Source organism: Sardina pilchardus, chromosome 24, assembly GCF_963854185.1.
Source record: "Sardina pilchardus chromosome 24, fSarPil1.1, whole genome shotgun sequence".
Taxonomy (NCBI): domain Eukaryota; kingdom Metazoa; phylum Chordata; class Actinopteri; order Clupeiformes; family Clupeidae; genus Sardina; species Sardina pilchardus.
The window spans coordinates 16,768,028-16,780,600 of NC_085017.1; the positions used below are offsets into that span (position 1 = coordinate 16,768,028).

Genomic DNA, 12,573 nt, shown 5'->3' on the forward strand with positions numbered 1-12,573 from the left:
ACAAATCTCTAACACATCAGTAAAATGGTATCCATGGCACTGTTATTAGACTAGTCTACATCAAACATGCCACCTCACCGCTCATTTTACCGCTGCTCGTTTAAAGTTGTTACCAGCACGCCTGACATGGGGTAACTATTGATGAAACTTCCACATAGTATATAAATAGGCCTTAAAGTTCAGGTGTATTTTAAGTAGGTCACCCAAAAGAAGAGAGAGAGAGCAAATGTCGTGGTGAATTCTGCAGCTGTTAGATGAGGTGAGCTACGTGAGAGCGGGACAGGTGTCAGTTTTGCGCTACACAGCAGACCCTCGCAACTTTACATAGCCTAATATATTAGGCAAAGTATCTGGCATAGCCTCGAAATCTACTGATAAAACTGATGTCAGGTCCATGAAAGCACAGGAACAACTTTTTTTTTAAAAAAAACACACAAACGCGCGGTGGCGACGTGTACAAAAGCTGGCCTAAATATGGTGCATCATATTTCGTAATTAAACTGAGGCATGTCAGTGCATTTGGTAGTGTAATTACCGGACTGAACGTGTGCAGTTAAACAAGCTTCATGTGACTTTAAGCTCCCGCCTCTGCATTGGTATTTGTAAAATGATGAGACATAGCATAGGCTACCTGATGGACAGGCTGTCTGTAATGAATAGGCTACATTGTATAGTCAGACACTTCCACATATAACCACTACACAGACATAAACAACGATTGGTCTGTAAAGGAGGATTACCTTCAGGTTCTGCATAAAAGTCCTTGAAGGAAATTCTACGGACACGAGTACTCTCATGCGTAAAGATAGTTTTCCCACTGGTTGGACTGATTTGTCCCGATGATGAAAAAACTGAAGAATCCATACTTTCAGTGTCACGATATGACAGTACGACATAAAAACTAGGCTTACATGACTGAAATGAAATGAAATGGGATATCGTCAGTAGCTCAAGCCAATTCCAAGTACAAACATGTGCTGACAGAGGGAGGTGCGTGAAGCAGGAACTAAGTCTTGCCGAGGAAACTTTTACTTGCTGGCATGCAGGCTACAGCATGCCAAAGGAACGAGAATTCGTGCTGACCATAATATGACTGCACATGTAAATGGCCAACTGTAGCGGTCTCTGAGCGCTAGCAATGAACAATGTCAATGCTATGAATCCATGTAAAACTGACAGGTCACGGGGAGATGCGGAAAAAATCAATGTCTTAGTTTTCTCTCCATATTCTTCCATGAAACAAGGCTGAACTTCCAGGTTTCGATGGCGATCAACCTTGAGATGACATCACCAACGACTGCCCCACAATATTATATTCTTTCATCAACTTAGCTTTTAGATTGTAATCTAAGTATTGAGTTAATATCCTTGCGCAGGCAAGTGCAGCAACTTAATTAAACATTAGGCTACCTGTTGATAGTAATGTACTTCATAGTCTCTAGTGGCATATTTTGGTATTGCAAGGATTATGTTCATATGAACGCAACGTTGGAACGCACACTGCTGCAAATTGCACTCTGCATTCTTCTACGCCTATAATATTGAAACAGTTACACCATCCGTCCGCTGTTATGGCCACTGAGCCTATATCCTGAGCAAGTGACTTTGCCAGTTTTAACATGATGACTATACATAAAGGACAGGCATTTTGTCAAATGTAGGCTACTTGCATTTTGATTGCCTGACTCTCTTATGAGGGATAGCCCTGTGTCCAGTGCAATCATAATTAGTTTGATATGAACTATACGGCAACAATATTCTCTACTTCAAAAAGGGACATGGCCCCTTAAAATATGATTTGCCAATGGAAGAACGGTTATTTATTTTATAATATTGTAAGTCATAAATCAATCGTGAGGGTCAAGGGCAAACGGGCACCAGCTCAGGAATAATGAGATGCCCCTTAATGAATGTTCAGATTTCACAGAGTGACCTTTCAGCGTGTGGCACCGCTTGGCTTATGGTCGTTTTATGTCTGGGCATTTCATCTGGGAGAGGAGAAGACCCCGCACTCCTCTTTCTCGCCCCCCCCCCTCCCCCCTGTTAAATGACTCAAGGGAAACGTCAAGGGCACAACATGCCCAGGTGAGACCATAAAGTCATCAATCTTCTAAATGCTTCAGTGACCTTCATGCACGGCACGCGTATGCTATGCAGCTGGTATTATAGTTGCCAGGCAGGAAAACATGTATCTCAATTTGCTGCGCTGGCCTACAGTTGGGTAAACCCATTGTGATGCTAAATGTTCCGTTGTGCTGCAGCAAGACAGGAATAATAGGGTAGCCAGGCTATTGCATTAGACTCTAAAATAATAACAGGACATTAGGCTAATAAATGTGACCCGTGGTAAATACATTAAAGGCCAGTATCAAAACAAAGGGGAGAGAAATGCCACAGTAGCATTTAGGTAACACTATCCTTTCTACCATGCACATGAAAGCCAAACACTTGCATCTTACTTACACTTACATCTCTACTCTCTCTGCCTCACACACACACACACACACACACACAGGTTGAAAGCCAATGCAAAAGAGTCAAGCACAAGTAATTACAACTTTACCACTGCCCGGCATGACACATTCGGGGTCCTGAGCTGTCCCCTGGTGATGAATGTGAGCAATAACGTCTTGAGGGCACCCTTGCCGTCTCTGCCGCTAATCTCCTCATCGCACATCGCACATCAGCGGCCATTACCGACCGGCTCTGCAGACAAGGCGAGGGCAATCGTGCCCCCGCCCCTCCCACACAGACACAGGGATCATGCCAGGGTGACTCACCCAGTCGTTGTCGGCAGTGTAGTCGGGCCCCGGCGGCCCCCGACGCACCTTTTGCTCTCGGATCGTCGCAGCCAAAAGGGAGGACTTAGTCAGCAGCCAAACCAATTAAAGCACTGTGCTCATCGCTGCAGTGCAGACACATTGAGCATGACTCACACACACACACACAAGAGTGGGAAGAGGAACTTTCTGTCGGGCGGAATTTAAAGTTCACGGATGGCTAAGGAGTCGGAGGAGAAGCACGGCTGTGGTATTTAAACTAAAAAGGGCCTTTCGGAATGGCCTTGTTAAAGATGTAATGACGAGGCAGCGCTGCCATGTTCACTGTTCACCTTCAAGTGATTTCAGGGACATGGGCACAGCATGAGGACATTAACATAGCAGAAATATTCTCTACCTCTCTCTCTCTCTCTCTCGCTCTCTTTCTCTTTGTTTGACAATATTTGCTGCACTGAAGCATAACAACACACAATCACGTGTGCCAGAGGGGCCTCGTCGACATTGTTTGGCTCTCACTGGACATCAGTGGCAGAGTAACATTACAGCAAGAGGGGACGGCTCATATCGATTTATTTCCCAGAGGAGAACGAGTGAGGGAAAGGTTGGTGGAAAGAGAGAGAGAGAGAGAGAGAGAGAGAGCGCGCGAGAGAGAGAGAGACAGACAGAAAGGTGGGAGGGCTCAGTGAAGGGGAAAAAAAACACATCACACATCCCACACACACACAGCCAACACAAACACAAAACACACTTGTGAGAACACGGGGCCTGAAGTCGCTTGATTAAACATCCTGTCACACCCTTAGACACCATTTTGTGGATGGATCACTTGGTTATTCCCCCCCACCACTACACCCTCATGAGTGAACAGACAAGAGACTGGACAATAACTAATGTATGCTTCTCCTCTGGAGATGCCGGCCAGAAGACGTTTCTTTTTACAAGCGCTTTCATTACAACGCTATCCATCAAGTGCATCCCCGCAACATAAAAATGGAGACCTCCAACTCCAGCTCTGCACCTCGTCTCCCTGTCTCTCCTCACAAGTGTGGGGGGATTTGGAGGCTGAAGTGGCTACAGAGTCATGTCAATAATGAAACTGGCTGCGTTCAACTTGTCCCCCCCCCCCCCCCCCCACCCGTTCTTCCTTATTACAAGTTTTCTGTATTGACTGGCCATTCCCTGGGAGGGTAGAGTGCACTTGTCTGTGTGCGGCGGCTCCCAGCCTGGCTGCTGTCCAACTCTTAGAGAGATGCAGCAAGAGGCTGAGGCAGGTTGAAGACAGCTGCTCTGGACACATTCCATGGAGGACATAAACTTCCTCAAAAAGTTCTACTTAGAATAGCCTACCCAAAGGACTTCTAGAAGCATCAGGTTCATAACAATATTCAGCTGTCCAGAACCCTTCAGAGAGAAGCAGAAACCTACTTGTTTATGTTGTAGATGCTTGACGGCTTTGAACTACTGTATTAGAAAGACCTAGTTTCTAAGAGTGTCCATAGTCATGCACTTCTCCATGTATCTTCATAAAAGCCATACACTGTGGCTTCACATGAGAAGACTGCCGGCTCCATTGTGAGATCCAGGCAATTCAGAGGATTAAAAGGCCTTGGCAAAGAAATATTACAGGACTACATTCCACTTCAAACTTCAAAGGGCCTATTGATCGCTTCTCAGATTGGTATCGACGCCAATACTGCTCTTATTGAAGAGACGTGTACTGTACGGTATGATGTGCGGAGAGGTCAGAGCACTTCTTGAATTCTGTAGATGGATAATAAATAAATAAATAAATAAATAAATAAAAAACACATCAAGCACTTGGCCTTGTAAAAGCAGTGAAGGTGAAGACATGACAAGATGGAAGGGTTTTTTGTTGGACTTCCACGACTGCTCATTCTTGCATTAGCACTTTCTCGGGTCGCACGCTAGCAAAGCTGAGAGGCTACGCTCCCACCTCCAAGTGGATTCCTGGAGGGGGGAGAGCTGGGCGCAGATATAAAGGATATGGATTTCTTGCTTTTAAAGCATCACCGTTGTCAATCACACCACTCAACTGGGAGAAGGGGCGGGGATGGGGGTCAAAGAGGCAAATGTTCCGCAGTAGAGCGTGCACTAAAAACACATCATCATCCAGGAGACAGGCGCATGGGTCTAGATGGCACCCTGAGATAGACATGTTCTCTCCCACGGAACTCCTGAGAGCACCACACACAGTGTGACTTATGTGTGCTAATGCTCTGAAAAGCCTCAGGGATTCTCCACACAGATATGTTTTGCTCCGCAGCTGAACCTTCCACGGCTAGTCGCTCACTGACAGTCGCAGTTTCTAAAGTGTTGGCTCTGTCTCTGCAAGTTTGTACTGTAGTTCACAGGCCGATACGAGAGCTTATCGGAAACTGGCTGGGAAACATCAGCTCTAGACTGCTGAATGTACACTACTGATGATTAAATTTGAACAATACAGGGAGAGATTGATTTCAAAACAATGCCAGCTGACGCTCAAAAACAGAGAAAAGTGGAAAGTTTGGCCATAAACATGCCTTTTTCACACAATCCATCATTTTGAGCCGTTAGTGTGTGTGTGCCTCCCTGGCATGCTTATTGTAGGCACTGCTCTACTCAGCAGTATACAGTAAAGCCATCCATAGAGAGGCAGGAGGAAGGGAGAGAGAGGGAGGGAGAGAAAGCAAGCGAGAGCAATAAGAGGAGAGGAGGAGAGAGAGAGGAGAGAAGGAAAGGAAGAGAGAGAGAAAGGAAGAGGAAGGGGAGAGAGAGAGAGAGAGAGAGAGAGAGAGAGAGACAGAGACGCTTGCAACAGTTTCCAATTAGAGGGCTGCAGCCTCGTCAGTCCTTTTTCTTGGCCGCCGCCGCCGCCGTCTGACAGATCGTCCATGCTTCAGATTAATGCTCGTTCACCACCCAGCAAACACTTATTTACCAGAACTACTCCAGCAGATGCTTTCCCAGGAACCCGCCATGCAGTCACAGCGCGCACAGCAGCCAACTTCACCTCATTTGCATCTCATCCTCTCACAGCGCGCTCCAGATCGGTTATGAATTTATCCGATGGTAATAGCCGGCCTTGATATACACACTGTACTGAGATCAGTTACAAGGGGCCGCATTAATCACAGGGAAATGGGGGAACGGGATGAGGTAGCAACGCTTGCTTGTGATGGATTTGGTCAGAGACGCAAAGGTTAGAAGGAGAGACGCGGCCGGCGGGTGAAGGACGATTGGGAGAACAGGGCCCCTATATAAGGTTAAGTACAGATGACATCATAGCTGTGAGCGCCGTAATTGATATGCGAGGTGACAGGGTTACGCGGTACCAAAGGTGAAACGGAAGACCGTAGGAGATCGATGTGCGTGAAGGAAAAGAAAAAAAAGAAAAAACAAGTAGTGGAGGGAGGTCATGTTGGTTGCTGGGGAGATTAGATGGTACTTGTTTCAAGGCCACAAAAAGAGAGATGGTAGATGGTGGAGGAAGGCCATTCCTTGATTTGAAGATATAAGGCGGGGGGGTAAGCTCATAATGCATTGGATTGGCAATGAGGGAACTGATGTGTAAACATCCAGAGTTTGTAATCATAGATAAAGATAAAACATATTGTGTGCACTTACACACACAAACAACACTTCATGGGTTCAAGTCAGGCACTTGTGCTTTTTTCCCTGTTTAGATGTGACTCTACAGTATGCATGATATAACCACTGCACGCAAAGAGAGCGAGAGGACTCCCTTGCTGTTATCTTGGAGATGTTAAAGGAGTCGTGATCATGGAAACACTAGGACATGTCCTCAGTCTCCCTCCAGCACCTCACATGATGTCCAACACGGTAAATCCATCAGTGCTGCTCGGACCCTGCACACACACACACACACACACACACACACACACACACACACACACACACACACACACACACACACACACACACACACACACACACACACACACACACACACACACACACACACACACACACACACACACACATACACACACACACACACACACACACACACACACCAGTGCTGCTCGGCCCCTGCACAGTTGGTCTGCGGTCACTAAGTGGATTCCACATTCCGGCAAGACGGGTCACCGCCTCGCCAGGTACTGGAGATGCTATTCAAGGGAGGCTGGTGTCTCCTAGCAACGGGTATGTGGGGCGCTCCAATATTTGAGCAACTCATGGTTTGAGACTCAAAATTAGTTTAGGATCATTATGTTTGATCATCCTCCCAAGTTTGATATGCGAGTATCAAGTAGCAAGACTGATACATCAAGCTTTGCATTCTGCAACTGAGTTGGGAAGGCTGGATTTTGCAGACAGTGGTACATACACCTACAGTATACCCAGACTGAAATTCTAGAGCTGAAGCAGGATTCCCAGGAAATACAAACATCCCAGATCTAATACCCGAATGTCCGTTAACACAGTAAACATGAGCACGCACTGCTGTTATGGATGGAGAACTGTATCAGACCAACATGTCAACATGAGTGAGAACATGTCAAAATAACTGGTATCTCTCAGACCCAACTCTCAGATCTTTACAGTAATCAAAGATCCTTCATTATTGACAAGATAGAGCAACATAATGCATCTCTATGGAAGAAAAATTCGAACAGTTCCTGTCTGCTTAAAGAGGCGTGTCGCAAAGACGTCATAGTGGGATATTGATCTCTGTCAGATTGGCAAGCAGTTCAGTTCGAATGTTAACAGGTCTGCTTAAAGGGGGATTTAGCCCCCCTCCCCTTTGCGAAGACAGAACGCGGAAATGATCAAACGTTTGCGCTTCTCGCGCCGCTTTAACCCTCTCTGCAGTAATGCAGTAGAAAGACAGGTCGACTCTAGAATTCATCATCACCCCACCATTCCTTTAAGCTGAACCAGTCAGGCAGATGGTTCAGAGCACCTCAAGCCCAGAAAGAATTAACAAAATAAAACTTGAATTCCCACAGCAAAGAAAAAAAACCAACATACTCTTACTACCTGACCATTGCAGCTTGGCAAAGTTATCTAATTATTCATGGACATTTCTTATGCACTCTCTGAACCAAATTCCTATGAGCCACTAACCCAAGAAAATGTTCTATTACTATGCGATAGACAGTAAGGTATTTTTTTTTAATCCTTTGAATCGATACAGATGCTATTAGTCTGAAGCTATTGTCCATCAAGAGCCTTATTGTGCTACCTCTGAGCCCCATTACTGCAGGAAGGTCGTGCTTGAAGGTCATTGAATGCATGAATCCTTTCTTTTGTTCAAAAGGTAGGATGGAGGTTGTTTCCCCTCTTGCAGATTAATAGGCTTGCCATTTCCAGCATACAACATTAAGGGACATTTACTGTGACATGTTTTTAATGGTCAAAAGTGATCATGGGGGAGACAGAGATGGGTGGGTGGAAGACTCTGGAACTTCAGTTTGCATTTGTCTTTCAGGATAAACAGTTCCTCTTCTGTTCCTTCATATTTTCATTATCCTACAGTTGTGTGCTTACTTCACTTAGGACACACACACACACACACACGCACACACACACGCACACACACACGCACACACACACGCACACACACACGCACACACACACACACACACACACACACACACACACACACACACTTAAGTCAGAAACTGTAATTAAAGCGTGGTATCTAAAGCATCTCCACGATATATATTTGCCCATGGTGTGGTGCTGAGATGGCAGCACAGTGGGAATTTTAATAATGGCAGGAAGACTGGCACTAAAGCAAAAGGTGAGTACAGGCTCTGTGCCTCCAGGGGAGCAATTAGAGGAAAAAATACTGAAAGATGATACAGTACTTCCACAACACCCATTATTTTTATAAAAGTGCTTTTTTTGGGGCTGTAATATTCCGCAGTTCAATTCCTCATAAGTGAGGTCGGTTAGTGCATACTGTGATTTCCTAGCAGAGGAACAAAGAATATTATCTGCACTCAAAATTATTTAGAGCATTTTGAGTAATGTTTTTCTGTACTTTTTCCTGATACAACTCCTTCTTGGGCCATTCTACTGGGAATGCTCCCACTCATTCCCAATAAGGAAATCCATTCGACACTGGGCCAAATGAATTGCAAAGGAATTGAGAGAAATGGGCAATAGGTGCCTTGTTGCATTTTTGCACAACATAACTTTGCAGTTTTATCTATTGTCTCACAAGTACAAACATTTGAAGTTTTGTAAGAACTCTGCAATCTATCCTCATCTTAAGATAGTGGACTGAAAACCGTGATGGATGCGAACACATACAAAGTCATATTAAGAGTGTCTTTCAACAGGCACAAGCACAGGCTCTCTCTCTCACAGACACACACACACACACACACACACACACACACACACACACACACACTCACACAAACACTATTTAAATGGCAACGTGTTCTTGGAATAATTAATAATGACAGACCCATCACTTCAACTTCGTTTCTGCTATACATCTTCACAGGACTTGTGCCAATCTGTGAGATACCAAAGTTCTGGTTCCATCCATCACTGTTCCTCCACTCATCCATCTAGGACCTGTCTATTTCTCATGCTCCCCCCCTCCTCTCCTCTCCTCTCCTTTCCTCTCCTCTCCTTTCCTTTCCTCTCCTCTCCTCTCCCCTCCCCTCCTCTCCACAGAGAGAATTACATCCCTGGAGAGGGCCACTGTGTTCGGGGAAACTGCAATCGCCCACGTCCCTTCTCCCCGGGATCCACTCCATCCCAGGGAATTACAGTCTCAGACTCCCATCAGTCTTCGAGTGGAGCGGCGAGGACCTCTGATGGCTGCCCGACCCACTGCCTGAAATATGATCAGTGTTGTACACCTCGTATGCAGTCAAGCTGGATTCATATGAAGGACACGAGATATAATTCACTCTTAATAAGCCCAGAACACTTAAAGGGACGGCGTCCCCTGTCCTCAGCGCTCCAGCGTGATTGAACATTATTGTGTAGTGCAAGTGCAGATATAAAGCATCTGCCGCAATGTAACTAGACGTTTGGAATCACACGGCAAAATGAACAGTCATTTATCCCTCCGGTCATTTGAGTTTAGCTTACTCTCTGGTGTTAACAGGGCCGTCTAGGCACGGGCCGGAGTGGGCTTTTTTAGCCATGCGTCTGCGCAGTCTGCCCAACCCAAAATGTCTAGCAGCTCTACCAAATGTAGTAGGTTAGAACCGGTCCTGAGTGTTCCTCGTTTTATATATTTACACATGGTTTACTTATTTATGATCAAGTAGGACCTGTGTTCCTGTTTGGTACGTTTCCCCATATTTTTCTAACACCTAACAGGAGGAGCGCTCAGAATTTGTAGCATACCAAACTGTACAATGACACAGACTTTCTATCCATTCTTGTTTATCATCTATTGTACCTGCTTTATCTTGTGGACAAATTATTCTCATAACAGAGTGTGGTGGCAAATACTGCGTGAAAGTTTCACAGGAAAGGCTACAGGAGGTAACTGAATCGAAATGCCAAGCATCACAATAACTTGGCAGCTTTACTGCTTCAGTGTGGTCTTATATGCAGTCTTCTTGGTTCATTTAGGTTATTTGTTGCATTTGTGACATTTTATTACAAAATATATTTTGCCTTTGAAGGGTACAGTATGTTTCCTTTGAAATGGGTACCATTTTGTTTGTTTTATGCATCATTTACAGCAATTCAAGGACGGACAAACATTCTAACTGAACCCAGGAGAGTCATTTAAAAGCTACTCTATACAAGCACGATAAAATTATAGGTTTACAGTGTCGGGTACGACAACTACCAGTCACGAAAGTGTAGCAATCCTACAGCAATCACGCTGCCAGCGCACAGAGGAGTGGGCTTGGAATGGTGTGCTTTGCACCGTGGTGATGGATTGTCTGTAGCATCAACGGGACCTTGTCACAGCGAGAAAGCTGCTAAAAATGAAAGCCCCTCCATTAAGGCGGTCCTCCAGTCACTGCATGGTGCAGAAACAAGGTGGATGCAAGTGTAAATTATTACTGAATGAATTCCACTGTGTGTGTGTGTGTGTGTGTGTGTGTGTGTGTGTGTGTGTGTAACAGAGAGAAAGAAAGGGCAACAGTTTAAGTGTGCATGTGAGAGAGGATCGGTATGAACGACTGAGAGAGTGTGTATGTGAGTGTGCGTGTGTGTGTGTGTGTGTGTGTGTGTGTGTGTGTCTTAGGCATTTTATGCATCCAGGTGAAGACAAATTGCTCTCGTTTCCAGTGATTAAATATTAAACTGCCACCAAGGACATGAAATATGGCCATTTAAGATATTTCAAACATTTAAGTCAGTGAAACGCATGTACATGTTTAAAGCACACACACTAGGTCAACAACAACAACAACAACATTCTTCTCTAAACATTGACATTAACACAGTCACGGGTTATCGGGTCACTGATTCATTTTCACACTCAATCTTTGGGGGTAAAGCTTATAAATATTGATTGCTTCACTGATCGGTCCTGTGATTGATTGATAGCTTGATTGATTGGTGTATTTCTGTCTCGTGTTCTCACCTATAGTGTAGCCCCTCTTGAGTTCTCCACGGCGAGGACTGCGGCCTTTCTGGACATTGGTAGAGTTGTTCTCCTGCTCCTCGGATATAGTTGCCCGGGCAATGCTTCGGATGATGGGCGACGCAAGCGGGTCTCTGACGAGGGACGCAGCGAAGCCCTCCTCAGAGATGTCCACCGACTGGGACTTCTTCTTCAACCTGACCAACGACAACACAGGAAACACAAATCGCACAGTTAAACCAGTGAACATTATACCGGCACAACTGAGCAGTAATTAAGCAGACTCAAACCACAAAAATGCTAAATTAAAATATGCACAGTTTAAACTGCAGAGCCGCACAACAATTAACTTGTGCAAAGAGTGAGAAGGAAATGTAATTAAGCCTCAGAAACTGACTGCTGTGGAGCCGTGTAATAATAACACACAGCCTCTTATGATCTCTTCTCAATATGACTAGACTAGAGAACATTACTGGCACGCGCGCGCGCACGCACGCACGCACGCACGCACGCACGCACGCACGCACGCACGCACGCACGCACGCACGCACGCACGCACGCACGCACGCACGCACGCACGCACGCACGCACGCACGCACGCACGCACGCACGCACGCACGGTTCAAATTATTCAGCAACCTGAAATCCCTCAAGATACAGATGCAATGTTAGAGGAACCCTAAAAATAAACCTCAGACTTTGATGAAACAAATAGCCTAAGTTCAATAAGGCATTATTGCTTCCTTTGAGTCAGTGGCAATTCACCCATATCGCTTCACAAACCAAACTTGAAATGGAGCTCCACCTACAGTCGGTTTCTTGCTGAGGGAGGGAACTGTTAACAGTAGGGCCAGGGAGTGGGGACTGTTAACTAGGTCGGTAAGAAGGCACCAAGGTAGATAAGCAGGCTAGTGCTAACAGAACCTGGCATCTAGAGAGGCCTGAAAGTGCCATGACCTGAATTCCAGGTCTTTCCAGGGAGAGGCAGCAGAGGTTAGGGTCTCTCTCTGTCTGTCTCTCTGACATAATTGCCTGCCCACCCTAACTAAACCCACATCCCCCTCCACTGCCCTTCTAGCAAAGCCCAGACACAGAGAAGGAGCGATGAATTATGAGCGCTAATTCCGCTAAGCAGATTCCCGGCGTCTTAAAGCATTATCCTCTCTGACTGCTCCGGAGAGGAAAACCTGCCTACGCGTCTGCCGCTTAGAGCAGATACGAACGCACGAGGCCCAAAATGCCGCTTTGCGT

General features: G+C 45.7%; 1 protein-coding gene across 3 annotated transcripts in view; it reads right to left on the minus strand.

Annotated features, from left to right (window-relative positions):
• oxr1b (oxidation resistance 1b) overlaps positions 1-12,573 on the minus strand; it is a 75,750-nt gene that overhangs the window by 36,781 nt on the left and 26,396 nt on the right. For 2 of the 3 annotated variants that reach the window (XM_062529170.1, XM_062529169.1), the window contains exon 3: positions 11,323-11,519. In XM_062529170.1, the coding sequence (XP_062385154.1) occupies positions 11,323-11,519 (197 nt within the window). Of the gene's footprint in view, positions 1-740; positions 977-11,322; positions 11,520-12,573 lie in introns of those variants that run through there. The other variant, XM_062529171.1, reaches the window with a different exon arrangement.